The sequence below is a fragment of the Lonchura striata genome, chromosome 7, assembly GCF_046129695.1.
Source record: "Lonchura striata isolate bLonStr1 chromosome 7, bLonStr1.mat, whole genome shotgun sequence".
In the NCBI taxonomy this organism is placed as follows: Eukaryota; Metazoa; Chordata; class Aves; order Passeriformes; family Estrildidae; genus Lonchura; species Lonchura striata.
The window spans coordinates 11,566,991-11,594,414 of NC_134609.1; the positions used below are offsets into that span (position 1 = coordinate 11,566,991).

General features: G+C 37.4%; 1 protein-coding gene across 7 annotated transcripts in view; it reads right to left on the bottom strand.

The window, feature by feature from the left end:
- Positions 1-882: 882 nt before the first annotated feature.
- KAT6B (lysine acetyltransferase 6B) overlaps positions 883-27,424 on the bottom strand; it is a 104,827-nt gene continuing 78,285 nt past the window's right edge. For all 7 annotated transcript variants that reach the window (XM_021549135.3, XM_077784577.1, XM_077784579.1 and 4 more), the window contains 5 exons: positions 11,026-11,257; positions 9,116-9,275; positions 8,248-8,514; positions 6,762-7,062; positions 883-5,118 (listed from right to left, as the gene is read on the bottom strand). In XM_021549135.3, the coding sequence (XP_021404810.2) occupies positions 2,636-5,118; positions 6,762-7,062; positions 8,248-8,514; positions 9,116-9,275; positions 11,026-11,257 (3,443 nt within the window). In that variant the 3' untranslated portion in view covers positions 883-2,635. The remainder of the gene's footprint in view (positions 5,119-6,761; positions 7,063-8,247; positions 8,515-9,115; positions 9,276-11,025; positions 11,258-27,424) is intronic.

Consider the following 27,424-nt stretch of genomic DNA (forward strand, 5'->3'; position numbering starts at 1 on the left):
CAGATAAAGACCCAGGTGCCTCTTTCACTCACTGTAAAAACACACAAATGAAAAATCACAAGACAAAGCTGAACACACCTGAAGGCTGCATATAAATGTGTCGAGTTCCCCTTTCCTTTTCTTATGCATAAAAAAGGTGAGTCACTTTGTAAAGATGAAAACAAAGTTTAAATACTATGGATACTCTCTGCCTTCAATCCACGAATTTGACAATGTAAGGGCATGAACCAAGATCTTTGTTGTATGGTGCTCTCTTTATCAGGTGTCCTGAACTCCTAAAACACAAGTTACTCCAGATTCCCATTTGACCAGCAATTTTAGCTCTCATTCAGATTCACTATTTTAGACTGCTGCTCTATTGTATTAAAACTCAATAGGTTGTGCACATAAATCTGTAGTATCAGTTTTTTGATTTGGCACCACCATACAGTTATGGTTTTATTTAAAGAAATACACATTTCTTTAAGATATATGAAATATTTCCTTTAAAGCTGTTTTATACACTGGAATGGGGACAATTTTCAGTCAAAATGGCCACTCCTTTCACCTTAGCTAGTAACCTTACTGCAGTGACAGTGCCCACATCCACATTAGAAGCATTCTGAAAAATTATTACAAGAACTTTTTCTGGTGTAGGTTCACACATCCCATATTTGAATTTGTCCACTCATGAGATCCACATAGACAGCCTTCTTGTGTTTAACAGACCTTCCTACAAGAGAAGTGCTCATGTCTGTGTATGTCTGTGTATGCCCACATACATGCATACACACAGAACCCATAGATTTAACACAGAATTTGCATCATCTTGTCACCCAGCAACAATGACAAAAGAAGAGATTAAAATTCTATCATTAAAATACAGCTCAAACACCACCTCTGTTACTATCATATCCTTTTATATATATATATATTTACACCTTTTGTAGGAAAGAAGTTTTATACATTAAATATTGACAACCTTGTAAGGTATTAAATACATATTTATTCAATATTTTATTAAGATTATTAAAAAAATAATCTTAGGTATTCTTTTTTTCACAAGGTGTATGCAATTATGATGAGTAACCTACACTTAAGCTCTAAACAGCCTAATCCAAGCCCCACCAACTGTAATGGGCTTTAGGTCAAGCATGTGAGAGCACCATAACAAACACTGCTTCAGGAGGGAATTCCCATGCAACATCAAACTATGACAAGACACAAGAGGCTAAAAATGGCTCATCATAATTTATTTTATGTTAAAATGTACAGCTTGGGGGGGGGGGGGAGGGTGCAGTTTTTTGCGGTTTCTATTTTTGTTGCTTGGGTGGGTCTTCTGTGGGTATTTTTTTAAGTGACTGACTAAAAAGATAACAGATAAATACAAGAGTGTCACTGGGTCCTATTTTTACATGTATCAAGCCTCTTCTGTTCGGCCCTTACAGTCACTCTGTACAGGTACAAAGGCTACAAAAAAGGAAGCAATATAAACAGACACAAATAACTTTTGCCTTTTTACATGCGATCTGTAAGCTTAGTTTGAGCTATTCACACGCTACTGCTCTATTTTTTCCCTTAAAAAATAACTCCAATATTTTATAAAGATAGAAAAATCTACAGATGGAATGAAAATGTAAAGTTAGAGGCATTTCCATAAAATAGCAACTTTACACCAAATTCACTACTTTTTTTTTTTTAAATCCTGCCAAGTATTTGGACATATACGAAAATGTTTCAAAACTTGACAAATAAACACTGAGATGTTTCAATCAACAAAAAAAGTAAGTTTTTATAAAACAGAAAGCTGCCTTTTTCCTACCCAGCCCCAAAGAAACTGGTCACAAAAATGGAAAAGAGTCTCAACTTTACACTAAACATACAGCAATAAAACCCTTTGAACTAACCAAAATGTGAATAGCTTTTGCAGCTTTTTTTATTATTTTTACAAGTTTTATAATTAACAAAAATATAGTTCTGGTTTTTTTACCCCTCAAACTAGGGTAACCTAATCAAGGCAAAAAAATTAAGAAATGGCTTACTGTTAAGCACAACACTTGTACAGTACTACAAAATGCACTGTCACTAACAAAGACATTAGCGGCATGCAGAAGTGTCACCTTCAGAAACAAAATAATACAATAAAAGAACTGCTAAAAGGCATTTACATGTGGGGAAAGGAGAGAGAAAAAGCTCATGATCCAGTACTGTCTGATAGTTTTGGAGTCTATTTATCCACATTTTTAATGGGAGCAGGCACATAAAATGGCTCTGAACCATCAGCTGCTGTGTAATTGCAGTTCATAGAAAGAGTTCTTCCTTTCCAGAGAACTTCAAGCTCAATGAAATAAAAAAAAAAAAAATGGAAAACCACCTAATTCCCCCCAAAGAGAAGTTAAATCTCACAATGTTAAAAAAATAAACAAAAAACCTCAAAATAGAACAAAACAAAACCAAAGGGAAAAAAAGAAAAAACCAACAAAGCGTGAAATAAAGAAAAACTTGTATAAGGCTTTCTGCTGCATACAGCTTTTAAATGGTGCCAACAAATGTTTTTGCATTCACACCAATTGCTGGTTTTGAAATCGTACTCTCCAAAGGTATTTGTGCAGATCAATCCCATACACCAGTTTGGTAGTGTGTCTCTCCCACGGGCCTACCTTCTCATGTAGGATCCATTGAGAGACTGTTTGGACATGCCCGTGTTCATGTAGCCGTGGTGGCCCGGAGGAGTGTACATCATGTTACTGTGGGGTGCTGTCTGCATTGGCTGCTGTGCATATGGCTGAGTTCCCATCATTCCCATCTGCATCTGCATAGGGTACTGAGGGGTTTGATTCATATACCCATGATTACTGTGATACCCACTATTCATCATTGGCTGGGACATACTGTAACCATTCATAGCATTAAGGGTATTCATATTCATGTTCACTGAATTGACATTATAAGCAGGGGCTGGCATCAAATTTACACTCATGTTCATGCCACGCTGCATTGTTAAGGTCCGTGCAGGCCCTTGCATGGCCACAGTCTGTGAAGCTCGCCCATAAATCTGTGGTTGATGGGCTGCAGCAGCAGGTGGCAGAGGTGTGGATTTGGTTCTTACAGAGACATGACCTTTGCTGGCCATCTGAGTCTGCAGTCTTTGGGTGTGAGATATTCCAATATTTGATGAAGTCATATTACGCTGCAAAAGGGGAGGTGGCAAATTCATGGGAGGAGGAGTAAGGTTGGGGGGAGGGGTCATGGTAGCCTGTGCTTGGGGTCCTCCAGGAACAGCATGTGGAGACTGGGAAAGCTGAACAAGCCCTGTGTTACTTAAGGGGGCAGACAAAGAGGCACTGTTTGCATAGGAAGTTACAGCAGCTGAATGGCTGTAAGGCAAAGAATGATCCATAAGCGTATTAGTTAACTGTTGCAGTTTAGCAAGGCTGAAGGTGGCAGATGGCTGTGAGTAATGCCCTGCTCCAAATTCACTCTGCCCCATTCTTTCATATAATCCAATGTTGGCATTGCTAGTCTCAGGGATTTCAGTCAACTGCATAGGTGGAGTGAAATTAGCAGCCATGCTGCACTGGGATAACTGTTGGTTGCCGCTTGGAGGCCTTTCAACAACACAACCTTGGGGAGATTTTACATTACAAGTGGGAGGAGAATTGATGTTTGCTTGTTGCATCATACTGCAGCTTCCATTAATATTAGATATCTGCTGGGTCACTGCACAGCTACTCTGTGTTAGGTTACTAGATGTAAGGCTGCTGTATGAGCAACTGTTTTGAGAAGAGTTGTTTCCACAGATACTACTACCCATTGTAGAATCGTAACTGCTTGGGTTTTCATAGTTTTCTGTTGTGCTCTCAATACTTCCTAAGTCACTAAACCCACTATCCACAACTTGCTGCGAATGATCAGAAACGGAGGGAACATCCATCATTGGGCTGGTCTCCATGTTCTGCAGAGACGGCACAGAAATGGCACTTTGATCTGGGCTGATCTGAGCATAGCTGTTCTCTAAAGGAGCAACATTTGGACTATTTACAGAGCGAACTGACTGGCTAGGATGAGAGTGCACAGATGAAACTGGGCTGCTGTGGTCAGACTGCTGACAGTCATCCAGTGTGGTCATCTGGGGACTTTGGTCATTGTGGGCATAGTTCTGCAAACTTCTACAGGCCTCTTGAGTCTCTGCACAGTCCTGAAACGTATCTTCATGTTCACTTGCTTCTTGGGTTAGAGACTGTACTGCCTGAACTGTCTCCGAGTCAATCTCCATGGTCTCAGTACTTTCTCCCTTGAAGTCGGAATGTAATTCTTCACCAGCTTTTTGGTCCTGGTTGCTGTCTGCATGATCATCATCAGATTCAGGCACTGGGTCTGAATCTGTAGCAAGTTCTTTCTGGTCACTTGCACACTCATCAGCTGCAAGGTCAACACCACAATCCATTAACTCCTCCTGATTTGAATTACCAGTTTGAACATTTACGTCTAAAAAAGATTGCTGGGTTTCCAGCATTTCTTTGAAAGCTTCACCAGGCAATTCCTCTTTCTCCACTTCTGTTGAACCCATGTGACTATCATCTTCATCATCTGCATCATGATCCTCATTGTGAGAAGGTTCTTCATCTTCCTCCTCCTCTTCCTCCTGATCATCCAAATGCACAGACTCTTCTTTCTGCACAAAAACTTCTGCTTTGTCTTTTTCTTGATCTTTTGAATTGATTCCATCTTCTTCTATGCTCCTTTCTTCTTCCCCAGCTTTCAAAGTATCATTTTCTTGTTTTTCAAAGGGCTCACTGGGTGGATGCAGAGGTTCAGGTTCTACTTCTTTTGCCTCATCATCTGGTGGTGGTAATGCTTCAACAGGTTCTTTAATAGCTTCCTCCGTAACAGCGGGAGCTGAACAGGGCTTGTCTTCAGCTACTTCCTTTTGTTCTTCCAGCAGCACCTGATAGTCAGGCTCCATGGGAGTCTCAGGTGGAGTGTACAAATTAAGCTTAAAGCCAGGTTTTCTTTCTTTGCTCTGCCTCCATTTAGATGGACCACGTTTAACTCCTTTGGGCCAACCCTGCTTACTCTTTAAAGGTTCAAGATTGTCTTTAGTGCTTTCTTCCAACACAGCTACATCCTCTGTATTATCTTTGGGAGGTAATAGAGAAAAAAAAAGTGTCTTAGATTGCAGACTAATCAATATTTTCCAAAATAAATCTGAAAATAATTTATAAACTCAAAATGTATTAAGAAAGTACGAAACAAGAGTTATAAACAGGTCTCAAAACACAGTAGAACAATGTAGTATCTACAGCTCAAACACACTACACAGGTATGTTATGGTTTGGTGGCCTTTTAACAGACACTGTCAGAACCACCAATTATACGTTAGAAAACTCCCAGAGATTTAAATGACAAGACATGCAAAGTAAAGCAAATACTGTCCAAATATTTGATTTTAGAAGTATGCCTTCACTTTATATAGACATTAATCTAACACACATTCATCTTTTTTGACAGTAATGACATGAAAGTCTTGAGTTTCTTCTTGGACCATTCTGGAGGACAAGCCATAAAAAAATACATAATCATGGTTTAATACCAATACTGAAAAAAGGTGGTTAATTCTAATACTTTCTCATGGCCAGCATATTACGACATGGTTCACAAGACATGACAGAAGGCAAAAGATCATTAAAATTATATACAGAGTGTATCAGAACACTAAACTAATCCAGTGACTATAAAAAAAGGACCCAAACACATTAATCTCTTTCCTTTCTCCTCAGATACCACTTACACATACTCCAGAAAAAAGGAGAATTATCAAGATATAACATGTTGCACTTGGGAGTGTAATGGCTTCAGTGATACTTCTATATTGTGATGACGTGGTCCATGGGCAAATAAAAAACATCAGTCTAGTTAAAACAGGGCAAACTTGACCACTGGAACACAGCTGGAACTTTCTATTAGTTTAAATAATTTCTCTTGAGAAGCTGGAAAAAGTGGTAATATTCTAATGTACCACATCACACAAGAGCTGTTTGAAATAGAAATCAGGCCATGAGCCCTCAATTGAGGATCACAAGGATAGAACTTCGCATGCAATTACAAAAATACTGAAGTAGTACCTACTGGCTTCTTAGAGAAAACACACAGACCTGAGAGTCTAGTTCATTCTAGAATTAAAACTCATAAGCATAATTTAAGGGCCAGGACATCAAGGAAAGAGTGCACCTTAAGAATAGCTCATTAGTTTTTTCACTATCCATCCATTAACTTTTATGACAGGAAATATCCTTGAAATCAAACTAGAAAAGTAGCTTTGAAAGGACACAGTTAAAACTGTCTCTTTCAGGGAAATAAAACAGGATCCTTGTGCTGAGGATATACTATGCCAGAGAAGCACCAAACATTTCATTGAATTATCAAAAATACTGAATAGAAAGATATTTGTGTAAATCAAATCTTACTTTTTGCTCGTATCCTTTACCACTGATACAAAAACTACACTGGACAATATTCCAGTGATACCCTTTGCAATATTGAATATGAAATGCCCTGCTGTAGGGACACAGAAGTTGTTTTTGACAATACGACAAAAACTTCAATGCCCCAGACTGGATGAGATTTGTTTCCTGAACACAAAAAGCAAATTATTATAATAATAACAACAGCTAAAAACAGCTCATTAAAAATTTCCAGATGCATGACTAAAATAAACAGTTCTTTTGAAGGCAACCCAGCAAAATTATTTTTGTGAATATATGAGAACACTTTAAGTTTACCTGTACAATTTTCATCACTCCTGTAACAATTAATATCTTTCTCCTCCTTATTCTGCTCTTCTTCCTCCTGCTTCTGCTGCCCAGGCTGATAGTCAAAAGCTTTTCTAATCACAGGCTTCAAGTCATCATCTTCTCCATCCATCTCACAGGTGGGTTCCAGCTGTGGCATGGGACGCTCTTCATCTGAGTTATCAAATGGCTCATTCAACACCTCGGTTGTTTCAGAAATTGTCTCTGTTGTAACACTGCTGTTTATCCTTCTGCGTTTACGGCCCCTTTTCTTTTTCAGTATGAAAGGTCTCTGAAAAACAATTCCACAAATCAAACTCTTCCTACATTCCCATTCATTAACTGATTTTGGACATAAATTTTAGTAGAGTGAGTTTACAACAATTTACTCATTCAAAAAAACACTTTAAATAGCACCAAATTCAAATGTAGATAGAATCTAAAAGTAAAACGTCTAAACAGTTAACATAGGTATGTATACATGTATACAAACCTTACTGTAAGTGAAAATCAAGACTAGAATTTTCTTTATATTGTAATGTCTTTTACCTTCTTCTGTCAAATAATATTCACAGCGCTGTTACATAAATTGTACTCACACATTTTTCCTCTGTAGATTTATAATTCCACAACAAACTTCACAAGTACCAAAGCTTATTTTCCACATTTTGCCTTTGTTATTTTTAGAAATAAGTATGTACACAGAAAAATAGATAACATCGAAGAAGCGCACCTCGAGCATCTACAGTTGGCTGCTATAAAAAAACTGTTCAAGATTTTGTTTTTCTATTATGATACATTCTCAGAGATTTATGGTTCCTTTAAAGTAAGCTCACCTAAAGTATAACCAAAGGGACAGTACAAATTCCCAGTTCTCACCTGACACACCTAAATACAAAGGCTAAGGTGCGTGCTTTAAAATTTTGGGTTTATGAAGTTCACTAATTTAAGCAACTCAAAGAATTGATTTTTAGGGAAATTAAGAAATTAGTGCAAACATGGCAGTAACCAGAATTTAACATTTAAATTAGAAGAATATGGGTTAAAAAACCCACCCTTTTGTTTTAACAACATTTATTTTAAAAAACAGTATTCCCCTTTTAGGAGTTTCTATATTAAAAAAAATAAACCCCACAAGCTGGACTCCATCTTAACACAAAAAAAGAAAAGAAAGAACCATTAAGATATTGAACCAATACCAATGCCAAACACCAGAGGGCAATCTCTAGTTTTAAAATTAACAGAAAATTCAGATTTCTTTAATGTCACTAGTATTTTATAGTTCTGTGAAAAATCCAAAAGACAAAAGTTGGATACAGTGCAGAAAAGAGAGGAGTAGTTAAGTGTCCAAATAACACATAAAGGATTAAAACAGTCTAATAAATGCTTGCAAAAAACCAGGTTGTTATTTTGATGGCAATGATTTGATTGAAATGAGAGACAAATGACTTTGAACCAAAGCACTGAAGTGACCCACCTTTCTCTTCATGGCCAGGGACTGGGGCTTTGTCAGCCGGGGAGGCGAACTCTGCTGATTCTCATCCCCGCCATCCTCCTCACTGCTTTCTTTAGATTGTTCTGTGGATTGCCCTCGCTCCCCCACCACGGCCACACTTTCTGGAGATCGTAAATATTTATTTTTAGATTGTACTTTTGCAGGTGATTGCCTACTATTAGTTCTTGTGGAGAATATTTCTTGCTCTTCCTTTTCCCAGCAGCTAGCTTGTTCCATAAGACGCTCAGCCTGAAGGGTTGAGGTTAAAATAACAGGTCACTGAAACAGCATTTACTTATCCATATCCTTTGCATTCAGCTAAATAGTTAAAATAATTCAACCCTTATTAGCACTGCTGGCTAACCTAGCAACAACATTTCAGCTGAATCATCTAGTTGTTCCTTTACAACAGTTAACAGATAACAAACCAAAGAAGATTGCATTTCATGGGATATTTAGCACTATTAATGATGCAGCGAATTGATTTAAGTCCTTTAGCAGTACATTACATGCCCAATGACTGGATCACTTTGAGCAAGTTGAGAACACAAAGAATCGATTGAAAGTGCAGCCCCTGAGCTCTGCACCAAATTTGATCTGATTACATGCTCTTTGACTACCTCGAGAGTGATAAATACAGCTCCATGACAAGTGATTCACATTTTAGGTTTTCATATGCATCCCCTCAAAGTTACCATGTGTTGCTGCACAGCTTCCAAAAATTCTGCATTACAATAGCAATATGTAGTGGTCAAAGCTAAATCTGCTCTATTTAAGACAGTCTAATGTTGAATATTCAGAGTTATGAAAGCCAAAGGAAGAGAAATTCAGAAGATAACTCTGATATTACCTCCTTTTCTGCTTCCCTCTCTTCTTCAGAAACTGCAGCATTAGAAACTAACAAAGGAGTCCATCTCAAGCTTTCGGGATCTACTTCATTGATACGTGGATTCGCTTTCAGTTTCTCCATATGACTTGAAATCAGCTTTTCCCTTCTAATAATTACAAATCTACAATCAAATAAACAGCAATTTAATTTAGAAAGTGATCACCTGGAACAGCCTTTCTATAGTTGACATCCTTTTGCAAAACCACATGTGAAAAAAGATGGATAAATGAAAGGATCCATCAAACTAAAAATATCAGCTTACATGTAGTGATAACATCCTTACACTACCAACTGTTTACTGAGAGGAAGTGAAGGAACAATAGTTTATGAAGTGAAAGCTCAATATTAACCATCACTAGGGCAAAAGAGCAAAGTGAAGGTTTTATAGTTGACTACCCTAAAACTAATTCAAGAAGTTTACTGTTGGCACTTGAATCACTGCCAGAAGAATTTCTAATTTTAATATTACATACAAACATAGATAGAAAACACTGTGGATCATCAAATCAAGAGTGAGAAAGTCATAATGTTACAGCTGAAGATGTAAATTAATGGGACAAGAAAGCAAGTCAGAAGTACAGGTTTTCTAATGAAGCACACAAATATACTTTAGTCCTGTGCTAATGAAGTACAAAATGACTTTCCAATTAATATGAAGTGGCATATCAAACGTAGGTAAAGACTAATCAAACAGCACAGTATGCCAATATATTAGCATGTGTCCCATCAAACTCCCCTGTTACAAAGAACTATACAATTCTAAACAAGGATTAACAAGCATTTCAAATGCTTTAAAAATCAGGTTGGTGAAGTAGCAACATTCTCTCAGTGAAAAACAAAGTTTAAAAAAAGAAATCAGATCCAGAACCTTTTTCCCAGAATTGTGACAAACTTTTACTTCACTACATGTATGAAAAATTTCCCTTAAAATACATTTGTCCTCAGGTTGTCCATAACTAAGTACTCCAGAAGAGGTTTAAGGCAATGCCAGTACTACTCTTACTACTCTCATACACTATCTTGTAAACCAATCTCCTTTTGGAAGACTTACATTCTTGCTGATTCAAAAATTAATAGTTTTGAATGCTAGTGATGGGACACATAAAAATTACTGAGGCTGAACTTGTTCTGATTTTAATTTCATTTTTTTGGCAAGCCAGTGTTTGTAAGGTAGCTTTGCTTAATTATAAAGTTTCTATGATTGGAATATTCAGAAAGACTTAAGATCATCTTCAGAAACAAATACGATTGAAAGCCATTTAAGGCATTTTATGGAAAGAAACAGACCAAACAACAACCCAGAAAAGTTCTAAAATACCAATCAAGAGCATGAAGAAAGAAGATATTCACAAAACAGGAATTCACCTTCTCAGTGCACTGACTTTCAACATTGATCATAACATTAAACAGAAACTTATATTACCAGTACCTTGAACAGGAGCACTTCATGTAGAGCTGATCTGATCCCATGGTTTACATGAATTCAGCAATGATTGAAAGAGGAGATGTGGAAAGAGACTGCCACCCACAAACACCATTTTTTCTCTTACTGGTATTCAAAGCAAAATATTTGCACAGCAAGAGCTGGGAACACTTAGGGAAGATTATACTGAATGAAACAAAACGCTTAACTGAAAATGTTTTGAGCTGGCCACATAATTCTAATAACCATTAACATGAAAGAGTATCCAAAAAATCCCCAGGAAGAAAAGCTCTTTATGTAAAACCCACCCATACTGACTTCTATGGTGAGATGGTTATCACTCATTTTCAAGTCAAACTTCTACACAGACATTTTTCACATTAACTGTTTTGTAAGTAGAGAATGTTTTGTCACAGTATTTAAAAAAATTTTTACAAGATTCACTGACCTATCTTCTCTTTTATCTATCATGCTATGTTGCTGCAGGGTTGTGGCAATATCATGTGGACACATTCCAGTAGCTCGGCTCATTCCTTTGATGCTGATTTGTTTTTCATGGTGGCAATTCAGGTATTCCAATATGACACTTTTCCAATAAGCCAGGTAGGAGAGACGACCCAGATCAGACAATGGCTTTTCAGGGGATCCTGCTTGACCCTCTCTTCTAGAAAGTAAATAACCTAGAATAAAAACAAACAGGATACCTTATGGAGATAACAGAAGCAATGAATTCTAACCAGCCCATAACGAAGTTGGAATTAATACAGAAGATCATCAGCATGACTGATTGAACTACTGCAATGTCTTGCAATTAAATAAATCCTCTCTATAAAAGAGAGGAGTTTTCATCATTACAGTGACATAGGAAAGATCAAATTCTTGTGAGTGACTCAGATCTTACATTATGAGAATCAAGCATTAACCAAAAACCTTTTTCTAATTGTAAGGCAAGGATGAGAAGAAAAAGCCAATATGTTTTGGAACAGTTCCCATCATACATCTTCTCTTTCAGAACTACAACTCTCTAGTCTTTTGAGATACATTACATCACTGTCACAGCAGCAATGTTACTGTTAAATCACTTACATCACTGAAGCCAAGAACCTGCAGAAGAATTTGAAGAGGAAATATCATAGGTAATATCAGTTAAGCCATTTTTATTCAAGAAGCCCCAAGTGACATAAGTTTTTGATTAAACAGCTAGAAGTTGTATTTTGGGGGTAACATAATTCACAAGATTAATTACTTGGAGAATTAGTTAAGAAAAATAATTTAAAAATAATCTCCCTTAATTTACGTTTAAGAACATTCACATAGCTCCTGCTTGCAATCTTCAAGACAGTAGTTGATTCACTATTACACAATGTATCACCTTCATTTTATATTCTGCGTATGTTCTAGTCCCTTTTAACTCTTCAGCTTTAGGAGCATTTTACAATTTAGAGTAGAACACACCTGCTTGGAGATACCAGAAGATGCCACCTGTAAAACTAATTCAGTATAGAGGAAAAAAATAACACAATAACAGGTATCCTTCCATAGTAATTCATCCCTCTATGATACATATTCTGCATTGTGCCTTTCCAAAAACTGCCAGCACAGAGGCCTTAAACAACCGGGTTCACAAAATGCCTTCTCTGCCATAGGCACACACACTATGTTTATGGAATTACATTACTCAAAGTCATTTGGAATCCACCAAAATATACAGTTCTTGTGCCTTCCAATACTCTTAAAATACTTATTTTCCCTTCAAATTTTTCACTTTTATTTTTCAAAGACTGATGTAAAGCATATCTAGTCCAGTCATGTCATGTTTGTTAAACAAATCCTACTAACATCTTCACAAAGTTCCTTCTAAGCAAATCAGCTATGCATTAAAAGCATATGATTAACATCCAGGTTGAAGAGAAGCAATGGCCGTGTCCTTATTTTGCTGTAGGGTCTACTATACACAAACCACACACAGAGGTATTTTTCTTAGTTTAAACCATGAAATACATATACAAATATATGTCTCTTTATTCTGCCTGAAACGTTGGTCTTCCCTTTCTTGGACACAATACCAAAGGCCCACAACAGAATTTAGAAAAAACATAGACAGATGTGCATCATAGTCTAATGTCCAGATTGCCTAAAGAAACTTACCTAGAAAAGCAGATGTCCTACTACATCTCAAGTGATCACAACATAGATACTGAAATAAGTAGTGTGCCTTTCATATCTACCAGCATGATTTGTGATAAAATGCCAGAGCTTCAGGAATACCATCCCACATCTGCCTACTCCTACAGAGCTACATGAAGCCTGCCTACATTTGCATAGTACCACTGGAAATTCAGCAAGTAAATTTATTTTGTTTTACAGAAGAAACACTACCATAAAAAATAAGGAAAATAAGGTATTTTAGCATTTTAAATTGCAGCATATTAAACTTTTTTATAACTAGAGGATAGATTTTAGTACATCTTGGCACTACATGCAACCATGGTTGACAGGAAACATCAAATTCCACATTCAGCATCCTGAATAGTTTAAAGGTAAAGAATTATTGCTTTAATTCCAACTGCACAAAAGCAGACCTACAGTGTATAGCCTATTCTGCCTAATTTTAAATCAAGCTTCACTTGTATCAAGAAAGAATTCTGGATCACCTGGTGTACAACATACAAACCCAAGTTTTATGCTAAGATGTCCATAAAAAACCCTGCAAAACTGAGGTAGGTAGCAAAAGTAGTGATAGAAGCATCAGCATAGGAAAAGAGAGAAAGAATAATCTAGATTTTAATAATAAATCCATGAGGAGAACTTAAGAGTTGCTTCAAGAACATTTACAGTTTACCCTACCAACGTGACATTCAAGAAGCCTTGGGCACTAATAGAAAGTGTAGGGTATTTGCAAGACCTAGGTTTCATTGTTGCATTTCACTAGACTTTGAAGTTACTTGGACTCTACTTCCATTTTCCTCATAGATAAGGGGGCTACACCTATAATTTCTTGGTAAGCATATTATGAAGCTGAATAAATACACTAATCAAACAGGAGTTTGGAATCTTTACTTAGGCAGCCACAAGCATCTTTAGAGTTTTACTAAACTGGCTCACTGTATCTTTCCTGTGTCTGAGGATTTAGAGACTAGTTCTTAGTGGTCATTTTCACTCTACATAAAAGCAGTGAACTGTTACCTACATGGCAGTAACATCTGTCAGTATTCTTCCTCTACCTTTCTAAAATAGAACCTATGCTTTTCCAAAATGCTCACATTCTAGAGGATTAAAAATACAAATCAGAGATAACAATTTTGGTTGCATGTAGCAAGAACTGAATGGAATGTCTCTCTTAACAGATTCTGTGATTTGAATAACATCTATGAAATTAAACTTACCAAAGAGATGTCAAGTAATTGATCTAAGTTGCAGGTAAATAAAAACTCTGATCTTGGTAGTTCATGTATCTATCCTGAAGCATCTGAAATGAGCACAATATGCCCTTGTTAAACAGACACCCGCAGCCTCACTGTGCCTGCCTAACCTTAATAATGGATAGCTTCCAAGTGGCAACCTGAAAGAACCTTCTTAAGGTGTAATCCTTGATATCAGATGATGAACAGTAGCAACACCCACAGGACAAAACAGAGCTCTTCAGCACCCTACCCGTGGAGTAAACAAGCCAGACTGTATACTACACAAAAAACTAAAACCTCAACAAAATAGAAGACCTAATCAAGAACAAAGAGTTGTCTATCTTATCTTCTGGGCATATGAGTGATAGTATCACAAAATTCAACAGCCAAAGTATCAATAATGATTTTTATTTCTTGCCTTATCTCTATCCTCCACAGCAAAGCAATGCACCAAATGTGATTTACAGCCTTTGATTTCTGTCACACAAACCTCCCCAGGATCACTGAGGTTTCATCTTACCCAAGATTTGAAACAATTAGAAGAAATGAAATCTGAGGAAGGGAAAGGTTGTATACATACATAAATTTTATGCCTTCAACACAAATTAAGGAGATAATTAGGCATTAAAACATACATTTAAACAAACTGACTTGTAATTATCCAGTAATTTCAATCTACAGGAATCCTAGTAATGCCCCTGAAATAGCTACAGATCCACAACACACTTATATAACTTTAATATATTTGTGCCAGTCTCCAGAAACTTTCAGCTACTTAACTACCAATTCTTTTGATACTTGGTTCTGTATCTTCATACAAGTTAAATAGCATGAGAACAGAAGCCTAGGCTTGATAACAGGACAGTGGCCATTTGGAATCTTTACTTCATATAAATGAAAGGAATTGAGTCTCCACCTCTTAAAGTACAAAGGATCAAAATTTAAGAGAAGTATAATAGCAAAACCCTTAATTTATTGCTTATCTATTAAAATACCCACAAAACAAAGACTGTATTATCATCTCTGAATAATCTTCCAATAATTCTTTATGTATGCTTGCAATACATAATGACAGAATCAGACTGAGGAATAGACCATATGAAGAAGCAAATTCAAATCTGTTAATCTGGCTTTCAACATGGAGTCTCTTTTGCCACTGTAATTTGCCTCACAGCAAAACAAAAAAAAAGCAAACTTAAATGATTCCAAACTTGCTTAAGCCTAGTCTGCATAGAAAGGCCATTTAAAAATCAGGTGTCAGCTCACAAGCAGCAATAACATAGCTTAGAACAAGTGTCAGGTTGTCAGTCATGAAACAGCTACTGAGCTGCTAGAACATACAGCAAGCCATAATAAGGAAGTGGCAGCAGCTTCCCCTTGCCTGTCATCGGTATGTGCTGGGATACAGCAGCGAACTGTAAATGGCTGAACTGAACCAAGGACAATACAGGCAGCAGAGACACAGTGTGCCATTCTAAAGGACAGACTTGCTCTCCAGACCACTGCAATAAAATTCATTTGAACAGCTACACAGAATTGCAGTCAATGCATAACTCCATTTCATCTCTCTTGACCTGTTCAGCTATACTTACAATAGGAAAACACCACTGATCCTATAAACAGGCCACAGGAAAGTTGCTGTTGTCAAGTGTCACATCATCAAATCCACTTCAAAGTGCACCTATGCAAGACAGTGCTTAAATGACAGCCTGCTCAAAGCACTTTACTTCCAAACTTCCTGAAGCTTACTTCAAAGTTCTCCTATCATGAGGCATTGTAATGCTAACAAGCAAGTTTCAGAAGACAGCACATAGGGAAATACCTGTAGACACAATTTATACAGACCTATGTTATGTGACTTATACCAAGTCATATGCTCTATAACCTTTGTAATGCACAACCATTTATTTCACTCGTTCATCTTCCTTGAGTTTCTTGAAGATGCATGTAACATTTGTCATCCTTCAGGAACTGAGGATGTTCCCAATTGCCTTGACTTCTCAAAGTCAGTGGGGAGAGGTGTTGGAGTCATGTCAGCCAGTTTCCTAGGATGAATCTCACCATTTTACTTAAGCACTCTGTAACTTGATCTTCCTCTAGCAAAGATGGCATCTCACTCTGCTGCTTAAATTCTGTCACACCAGAGAACAGGTCCTCCCAAGAAAGCACAGAGTACCTCAGATCTCTTCTGAGATCCACACCAAGCCCCTCTGTTGTCACACTATGCTTATTCCAGTCATCAGCAGGGCCATCTTCAGCTTACTCTCCCTGTGGGTGTCCAATAGCTCTCCATATTTTGTTACTTTCCACTCCTTCTGCTTCCACTCCAACCAAGCTTTGGCTTAACATCGCTGCACATGTAAGCAATACCAGCGCCTTTTGGAGAATTTGGTTTTGCTAAAGTCAGGAACTCTCCCTGCAGCCCAGCAGGCTTACTGTCATGCCTGCTATTGTCATGAACATTCGAATAAATAATTTTTGCAGTCTAAGGAAACTGTCTCCAAAGATCAACATGTCCTGTGCTCCTTTGATCTTCACAGCAAACCTCTTGGAGGGCACCACTTAGCACTTCTTTAAAGAAGATAAAATTCTGGACCTTAGTCTGATAGTTACCATCCTAATTTCTCTCAGTATCTGAAACTCTACTATCTCCCATGCACTACAGCCTGGGCTGCCGAATACAAAGCGTTTGCCCTAGCAAGTCCTTCCAAAATCTGTGTTTAAATGGTGTCCCAAGTGTCTTGCCGTCTTTGTAGAACAGTTTCAAATAGTTCTTGGGGAAAAAGGCCTTTCACTCACAGGTATCACCCAGCTACTTGGAAGGTTCAAACTCTTCCCATTTTTTGATCAGGCTCTGTATAACAAATGCCAAGCACAGCATTAATGGCTGCTGCTTTGTCCTCTGATTCTGAAGCATACTGAAGGCTTGACAGGCCTATGACCCATTCCACAGCACAGAACCATGCTTCCAAGTAGGAAGATTGCAAAGGAATCTCTGTGTAGAGCACAACCTCCTCTCCTTGGCTTCCCTGCCTGTCCCTGAAGAGACTGTGACACATCTATTGCAGCAGTTCAGTCTTATGAGCTACTCACTGCATCTCTGTAACCCCCGTGAGGTTATCGCTCAAGGACAAAGTACAGTCTTCTATTTCTACCTTTTTGTCCACAGGACATGAGAAACTGGAATAATGGGATCTCAAATGCAAACACAAGAGGGCCCCCTTCCCCTGCCCACTACAATCACACTATCTCTTAAAATTCCCATTCTCCAACAAGCCCAAGACCAGGATGGCTATTTATTCCTCTAGAAGAGCTGTCCAAATTGATTTCTGATGTGCTAGTGTGATCATTCCAAGTCATGCCTCTGACACATCACCCTCTTTACTTGTGTTAACTCCTAACAGCTCTTTCACCTTCAGGACAACTGATTCTGGGCCAACTGTTCCATTAATTGTGAGGTTTGCATGTGTTTGTCATTGTAACAAACAGGTGGATGACACCAAAGTTCAATCACCTACTCAACTCAGGACCCATCAATATGCTTCCTCCTTCTATGCTATGCTCCAAAATGTTCAAAATGGATTAGCAAAGAATTTGTTGCATTTCTCCTTAACCACTATCACACAGCTCTCAAATGCAATATCTTGCTCTATTTTCTGCTATTTAGCCTAAATATTGCTCACTACGAGAACTAATACCAATATTCTATTATATTTTACAGTGTACTGAGATTACAGCAAGGGTCATTGCATTTGCATCTTCTATTGTTACAAAAAAGTGAAAAAAGCACTTCAAACAAGTATGGATCTCTCTAGGAAGTGTTTAGGCAGACAATTATAAGAAACATCACCAAGAAGTCAGGATATACTCCTATTAAGAAGAATTCATCTTGGAGAGCACTTCCTATGCACTTGTATCCAGACAAAGGTTGGGAAGGCTTTAAGACATCAGTGCTTATATATTAAATATTCTAGATGCATATCTGCCCATTTTAAACACTATTTTTCTATCAGATAGTATTATATCTAGCATGAATATGCCCTATAAACAAATTAAAGCAACAATACCTGTAATTAAGAATTTGGATAATTTGGAATTTGGATTATTAATGTCATCATGTCATTAAGCAGTCAGCAATCAAGTCCACTGATGTGGTCTATCTGCCAGTGAAGTCAGACCAGAAGCATCACCACTTGGCAAGAGCTGCTGGAGGGCAAAGGGGTAGGAACTATGTACTAATGTCATGCAAATTGAGTCAAATAGGAGCAGGTTTTTTTAATCACAAGAACAGAGTTCAGTCTACTGATCTTTCCACAATTTTAGATTGAATAGAGCCTTCACAGCAGAAGTCTTATAAGAACTACATCCACACTAAATCTGCAAAATAAAGTAACACCATGTAACTAAGTAACACTAACATTTTGGACTTCAGTCTGATTTATAAGGATAACAGCTTCTTGCCATGCACTGTGTAACTTAAACCTGTCAATCTCAGGTTCATATTTATGTATGCACATCACGATCACACATACCAACATTTGCATACAATTCCACACATAGCAAAGGGAACTCAACACCACTGAAGTAACTCTTCTGAAAACATAATTAATGTACTTATGAAAGGCTTACAAACACACACTTGAAAGATGCCAGTACACAGCTGAAAACCATGAGCAGACAGCAGCGTCACAGCAAAATTCAACTACTGCTGGGAGCTGGAAACAGCTTAAAAATCTGCTTCTCAGAGACCCCTATCCCAAATCAATTTTTTGTGGAAGGTCCTATGCAATAGCTTATGCTCAGAATCTAACCCTTACATAATCATTACTATTCAAGTCCTATTCCTATTTTGTTAATATTTGTGTCAGAAGAAAACATACTTACAAGCATCTATCCAGAACAAAAGAAACAACCTGTGAGCTGTTACCCTTGTATGTTTGGAGTTCTTCTCTGTCTCTTTAAAGGCCATCCCCCACAAATTAATTACCAAACTTAGGCAGATGGAATCAAGCACTTTTAAAGTTTGTTTTACTTGAAATAAAACCAAGTAAAATAAATTCTTTAGTATGACAGGGAAGAACTTGTGAGTTTTCATGTAATGTTCTGTATCAAGCCAGAAATTTGAAAGAACAGCAAGTACTAGCAACTGCTTTAATAATACACCAGTATCTAAAGTGAGGAGTTACCTCAAACCAACATTTCAAGCTATCTTAAGAGCTAATGTTTTTTGTTATACAAAACATCACATGCTTTGTTTTGATATTACATGAACAAGTTGAGAAGACACGTGTTCAAAAGGGTAGTCAGAAATATCAACACAGCTGAGTATTAGACAGGACAGTTCAATACAGATAGGTCAGCTCAATGCTGCAAGTTCAGAAGTACGACCATGAGTGGGAGGCAGAAACAGGTGAGGTGAAAGTGTGAGCTTATTAAGACTTACAATTCCTAATGTAATTCATGCTACCATTTTTTTCATAACTATTCTGTGTGCCTCTGAACTGTTCCTATCTATGTCAGTGAGAAGAAGGTCAAATATAGAGGACCTTAAATAGGTGTTAGTACCCTCTTTGAAAGCACTTTTGAAACAGCTTCAAACGACCCCAATCCCAAGATCCACACAAACACTATTAAAAAAAGACTAGCTGTAACTTGAGATGCTCAGATCACTGAACAACCTGCTACATTCTCTTTTCTTTGTCAGAGTAAAGGAAAGCTTTCTTTGTGATGAACAGAGTAAGCCAAAGATTCTCTCATTATTGTTACAAGAAATAATGCCAGCTCTCATTCCTCGCCACATCCTCAAGTAAACCCAACACAGGAGGCCCAAAAACCTTTAGCTCCTTTATAGAAAGCTTCACAGAAGAGGTTAGGGCTAAGCAAATGCCCTTCATGAATAAAAGGAAAGGTAAAGATGACTGCATTACAGTCAGACCTACAAAAGGCACCCTTTGAGCGAATTAATTTGCTAACACTTATTTTACCTGTACCAGTTGCCAGTAACCCCCTTGAGTGGAGGTTCTGTGTATGAAGTGGACTACTTATAAGCAGAGTGAAAGCATAAGCAAGAGAAAGAGAACTGAAGTACCCTTAAAAGCAAGACTTGTATGTGCAGAGGGCATCAGTCTTGAATACCAATTGAATGAATAAATTTGTCAGTAGGTTAAGTGGCTTAGAAGATCATTAACAACTCTGTATTGTTCTTGGTTTTATAAGCAATATCTTAAGTTATTTAAATTTACATTCTAAATACTAGTCAATAAATGACACAGAGAAGTAAATTGTTTATACAACTGTAACTGTTGAATGAACTCCCTTCAGGAACTGCCTTTACCTTCTGGTGTTTAATGCTGACAGCACATGAAGAGTGGGTTGTAAATATATCTCCTGTGCACATTAGACATTACCTGCTTGGCAGGCTCTAGGTACCTCTACAAGATCCAACTGACAAGACAGGAAGATGGACCTAGGAGGTTTTGCCTAATATAACAAGTACACTGAATATCCTCAGAATCTTTACATGGCACTGAGGCCAACCAGCACAGACAGATGGCATCCATACCATTAAGCTCTGACTCTCAGCTGGAGTGTTAACCTGCCTGTTAACATAATCCTCCCAGCCTCAGGAAGATTGTTATCACACTTGGAAAGTGACAGATGCCCTGGACCAAAAATCTATCAGGGACTGTTTTAACCATTTTAGCGTAGATAAAGTTCCAGAGCCCAAAAGCTTTTCCTTTCATTCTTTTATTCATACCTATAAAGGACAGCCTAGCAGTACTAAACAACATGAACAAAACTGAAGCAGGGAGTTGAATACTGAGATGCCAAAAGACAATCTAAGAAATCACTGCAAGTACTGAGTTTGCTCAGGTCAGTGGTCATGACACACATACTCCTTAAGATACAAAAGATGCAAACTGTATTTGTCTGGTGGGGGCAGCAAAATGTCACTGCTGCTCATTTGCTCTGCTAAAGCATCCTGTGTAACAGGGAATTAACCAAATAAGATTTAGCAAAAGCCAACAGGTTAAGAAGGTTATTATTAAATTTGATGGTAATATCTGGATAGTCAACATACACAGAAATTGCATAAGAAAGGGCACATTACCTACCAAGCATCGAACACAAATGTACCTACTACAGCACGCTTCAAAAAGCTAAACCCAAGATACAGTAACCTGCTAAATATCTACTGTGACTCAAAACAGCAGTAAACAAGGGAAAAATAAAAATACTTTTAAAGAAGGTAGAACTGATAAGAATGCTGGCACTGGAAACAAGACAGCCATTAAGGAAGCCACAAGGCTCTCTCTGTGCCTTAATAACAGTGTGACAGGCCTTTGCCTTCTACTGCCTGGGCCATGTGCTTGGAGCTCTCACTGCTGAAGACCTCAGCCTTCTTCATATACTGAGTAATCAGTCCCCCATTTCCTTCCAGACAGGGCTCACATTTTCCCTATTCTTCCTCCTATCACCAATGCACAAAACCAAGATTTTCTTTTCCCCCTCAATGTCCCCAGGCAGATTTAACTTTATGAGGGCTTTGGCTTTCCTAACCTGAACCCTACCAACCCAGACAATATCTGTTTTCCTCCCAGGCTACCTTATCCTCTGTAAATATTTGAATAATTAAAGATACATTACTTAATTAAAATCTGTTTTCAGCTACCAGTCTGCAATGGATGGCTTTCCATGTTCTCTAATGCCCTATAAATACAACTTTGTCCAGAAAATACTCACTATCATTCTTACCATGTTTAGCCCTGCCTTTCCACTGTTTTCAATGTTATCTGGAATAAAGATGCTCTTCAGTTAAAACAGCCTTAGCTTCTGTATCTGAAGTGACATGTCTGCTTTCTTTTGCGATTCTGATAAATGTACAGTGTCTTAAAGCTATATAAAAGTGATGCCAAGAAATCCCAAGAGGCTGATTTTCTTGGAATAATCTTAAGTCAACTAAGCTTGATTCAAAATCCGTCTTCATTCCCCCCTCATCTAAATCTCAGCTTGACAGAATGCTCCTTATTAGTTATTTAGGAGAGGCCAAACTCAATCCTTGGGGTCAGCAACATAATCAATCATCAAGAAAAGAACAGAAAATAAGCAGCAGCAGTCAGGCTCCCTCACAGATTTACAGCTACCACAGACACTTTAAAATTCATTGCTAAAAGAAAAAAAAAGAAAGGCAAAGAAAAAGCAGGTAATTGAACCTTTCATTTGGACACAGTGCTGTAAACATCACCACAAAACAACAAGGAGACTGACGCAGTGTTCTGTACTGGGGTACACAAGTCAGTCAGTCAAACACAGAAAACCCCACAGCACAGAATGATTCAAGTAAGCCACCACATTTAACAAACGAAAGAGGCTTGTTTTACACAGATCCTTACATCTTCCTAAGTGTAGTTTGAGAATACACCTTTCCAATAAAGCCTAGTTACAAAAACAAACTGTTCCTCTCCACCCTTGGTCTCGTATTTTTACCTTCCACTGTTTGCCACAGCCCCAGCAGTAACAAAACAGTACTTTCAGGATTGTAATGTGAGAAAGAGAATGCTGAAATGCTCTCAGCTAAAGAAAATTTTATCTTAAAAAAACCTCCATGGTCCCACTTCATCCCCACCTCAATTCTGTTTATAGACCACTGCAAAGCATGATTCTGAACAACTCTTTAAAGTGTGTTTATTCCTAGACTGTATTTCTGTTATATTTCAATATTTGTTAGGGTAAACTGTAAAACATCTTAACATCAGATTTTGGACAATAACAGTGCAAGAGGTGTTTACTGAGCGTGTTCGTAATTTCACAGACAATCTAACTTTTCAAATGCTATTTCTACTTCATATTTATTTTTATTAAAGTACTTAGACATTAAAAAAAAATCCATATGATTTTCTTAAAGCAGGTTTTCCAAAATATTACTTTCTGGCCAACAAATTATTTCTCATAAAGAGATTAAGACTATCACTGTTATATAAACACATACCACACAAGTGGATCCGACCACTTAGAGCCTCCTGAAGGTCAAGCCTAGCTCTTAACTGCTGGCAGGTATCAGACAGTGGTTCTCAGCACTTCCAAAAGTGTACCAGAACCTAAATGCCACATGTGAACACACTTCTGATCTCTCCTAAGACGTTTGTTTCATTACATCATCTGTCTTCATATTTTTTAAAAAATTGTTTTGTTTTCCAGAAGTCAATTTATGAATTATTAAAAGACGTTTTCTCAGTTCAGGATTCATGTCTTCTTTCCATTTGAATAGTTTAAAATCAGTTACCCCCCTCTTGAAACAAGTTACTTTAAGAGAAGTCTACACAGGTACTTACACCAAGTAAGGCCACACAAAGCAAATAAACTGTGTGAATTCATCATAATGAAGAAGAAAAACACATTTTCATTACTGCTGCTCTCTCCTGCCCTCACAGCACTTTTTGCTTAATAGTTTGCCATTCCTTCAATTTTCAAGTATCCTTTAAAGAAGAAATCACACCATTTCTGTACTGTAATGGCTTTTGCTCATTTAGCTTATTCCAGCTTCCTCCCAAAAAATGAAAACACTTCAATCAAGAAAGCCTTTCACCTTTTCTGAGGCTCTTCCTTTACTGATATACTAGTTTTTAAAGGCCCTGTAAAAACCTGAGGCAGCATTTTTACTCTATTCCACCACTTATTATCAACACATTCATTGTATTTGAAAAGTTAATCATCTTCCAAACAGGGTTGACATTTTCCCAAATGCTAGTATCTTACCAGCAATACGTTGCCCTAAATGAGAGGCCACATGTTAGTCCATTACTAGTTTTAAGTTTTGCCCAATTAGTTTTTTTTTGGATGGCTTCACAAAAAAAATCACTGCTTTTCAGGTTTCCACAAAGGAGTAGCCTAATTTGCTGTTAAAGCAGGAAGCCTGGAAGCACTACAGTGAGAACCACAGATAAGTGAATTATCAAATAGATCTTTTGGTACAGCAACATTTTCAAACCTTCTTGATACATTAAAGCACCACAAAGCTACTTCGGAAGATGAAACTAGAAGAAGATATTATTGTCCAACTAGCCATGGAAGGCTAGACTGACTCCTTCTGCAGATACTGCAAAACCTAGAACACAGTAATGCATACAGGTGAGAAAACTAAGACCAAAATTGTCTAAAAAGAATTGTTCCTTTTAATAAAAAATAACCTTTTGTCTGTGTCAGAAGACAGAGCTTTTCAATTCCATGAGCCACAAGGAAGTTGGAAATAACTAGCTGATCCTAGAAATGTAAATACTGTGTGAATTAAACATATTGAAAAATAAGGGTTTTATTTTTGAGCCTTATGCTCATCTTCAAGTTTAGCAGAAACCCAAATGTTTTTATTTGATAGAAACACTGATTTTACAGACTAGACCAGCTCTTCAAAAAACTTGATGGAAGAAGAAAACTGCACTAACCACCAGAAGAAAATTTCATCCTTTCAGTCTCCTTTAACTGTGCCTGAAGACTAACCAAGGTTTCATGGAACGCAGTTTTTTCAGTTTGTTTCAAAAGTATCTCAAAAGTGATGGCCAAAAGAAATAAATATACTGTCCCCATTCTCATCACTAGAGGTTTATGCTACCTATAGACACTTGCGGAACAGAAAGCTTCTCTGCCTACAGCAGTTCCCTGGGCTCAACACACAATGCTTACCACTTCTGCATGACTGGGCACTAAGCAGTGAACATCTTCCACATTTCCATAGAGAGATGCAGATCATCTGAAACCAGTGCAAACTGGAAGGAATTCAAGAATGCACTTTACAAAGCTATGTATCTTTTTTTTTTTTTTTTTGCCTATTCAGTGCCCCATCACCATCCCTCACTTCTCAAGCAAAGTGCACACAGGATCATGTATAACAAACACTTTTGAGGACATCTGTACTAACTCCCCACACACTTTCAGCCCAGAATATTTCACTGATTCAGCTTTTGTGCTCAAAAGCCCCTAAATGGTTAATGTGAATATGAGATTGTAGGTATTTGCAGTAGAGAGAACAGGATTAGAATTGAGAGCAGAGAAACAAGCTTTAGTTCCAGATCTTCAGTCAAGTTTTTCAAAGCTGTGAACCACAAATATTAAGAAGCATTGTAGGCTAATGAATGTTACCACTAACTAAGCAAAAGAGTGGTTACCAATTAAAAAATATCACTAATGGTACTGACCTCCTTTATCACTGACTCTGCTACTTATGAAAAGCATTTAGGTGGAAAGAAATAGCTTTTCATTAACAGTTTCCCCTTATTTGTAGAGCAAATTTTTTTCCCCCTTTTATCCTTTGGCAACTTGCTTTCTCTGGTGCTATACCTTAGCTGTGGCACAAGTGCTATTACTGCTATTGCACTGTTGCTTCTGCAGATCAGGACTGGAAGATTTACTCACCTGTTTGAACAGAACAATAAACAAAAACTAACACTTGACCAAGAAACATATCAGATCTGGGGAAGTGAGCAAACAAGGACACTTAACAGAACCGATTTTCCTACACCAGAATAGAAGTTCTCAGGTAATATAAATTATATTTGTTTCTTCCACTGTCAGACTAGAGTTGCCTTTCCCTATTATGATTTTCTCACAAAAAAAAATCTGAGCTACACATCCTGAATCTTAAGGGTGAATCAGGGGTTAAGTCAAGCTAAGGAAAAAAAAAGAAATCCAGCCTTTTCAAGTTTCATGCAATAAGTGATAGGAAAGCTAAAAAAGTTAGCACTGACTTTCCCACACAGACAAATGAACCAAAAAAACACCAAAAACCCACAAAACAAAGAATGCATTTAGCCAAAACAGAATCCCAGCATCCTTAAACATGTTGCATCTCTTGAGCAAGAATAATAATTTCACAATCAACAAATAAACCAAATAGAAACAGAGTTCTGAAGAGGGAGAGAAGAAACTGCTACCATCAGTTGGACCAGAAACAGCCTCAAGATAAGTAACAAAAGGCTACCAAGGACTTTGCTCCTTAGCATTAAGCCCCGTTGTTAGTGTAATGCAAATGAACTGTCAACATCCTAGCCAGCACAGTTGGAAAGGTTTATCCTAACAGTCACATGCATTTCTTTTCTTCCAGCTGCTGGCTAGGCCTCCAGCATGGAATTTGCAATCCAGCATGCAGAAATGCGAGACTGTGACAAGATGAGCTTTGAAAAGAAGTATGAATCAAAAGACAACTTTAAACTTACAGAAAACAAATATTAAATACTGCTGCATTTCATTCTAGTAATAATGAACTCTGTGTTAGATATGCCAAATAAAGAAATACTAGTACGTTCTGGCACTGCAGTCTAATGAACAGAAATGGAAAGCACATGAAGATTCCAGGCTTCACAAGAGCTCAAATCAGGAAAGCAAAGAAAAACATCTTTTATAGAGAAGCTGCTAAAGTTTATAAAAGAAATGGGTCTGCACAGAGAGAAGCTACAACACTGTGGCTTCAGTGCTTGCACTGTCCATACCACAGCAGCAATACAGGCTGAACTGACAGACGCATCCGATAGCTCCCCCAAATGCAAGCACACATAATCAATCCTTGGAACAGGAACCATAGCTGTGCATCACTGCAAAAGGACTTGAAATGAAATAAACCCACAATGGGCTCTTGGGCAATAAAGCCTGCTTTCTGCTTGATTTCTGGATCAACTTCAGCTAGAATCTACTTGCCCAAAAACTTTATTTACAGCAAATATAAAAGATGGGTGCAGAAGTCAATTATTCTCCCTCAGACAAAACCCTGTAATCACAATTCTGTAAATCCCACAGAATACAAGAACAACAAAGAAATTAAAACAAAACAAACAGCCCAGACTCAAAATGTTTGGCAGATTTTAGTCCCATAAAAGGCAAGGAAGGTATAAATATAACAAGTAAATTAAGACCCTTATTCATTTTCAGGAAATACTTTTTACGTTAGCTACACTCCAAGTGAAAATCAAGTTCTTTCCCCTATGTGAAAAATCAATCTGGTGTTACAAAATAACATTTAATAAAGCATACTTAGTGTAAACAAAGAGCAGACTTCATGTAAACCATTTTGTCTTCAGTATAACATACTTCATGAAAATAGAACAGGTTAAACTGATTGTCTTAGAGTGAATCAAACTAAATGGAGCAGTATCAAGTCTTCAATTTTACAAATCAATAATTTAACCATTTAATAAAATATCTATAGCTAAACTTTTTTCAATTTCTAAACAGCCTATAAAATTTCTATCACAGTCAAAATCTCTAACTTCCCCACAATTAATGAAAAAAATAATCTTACCAGTCTTTAAAAGCACAGTTACAGAGCATATTTTTTAACAACATTTCTACTTAAATGATGAATGACATGCAGAAAACTAGAAATCAAATTATTCCTGAAGGCAACCAGAGTTGCAAACTCAGGCATTTTACAGCACACCTGCTTCTCACAAGAGTTAA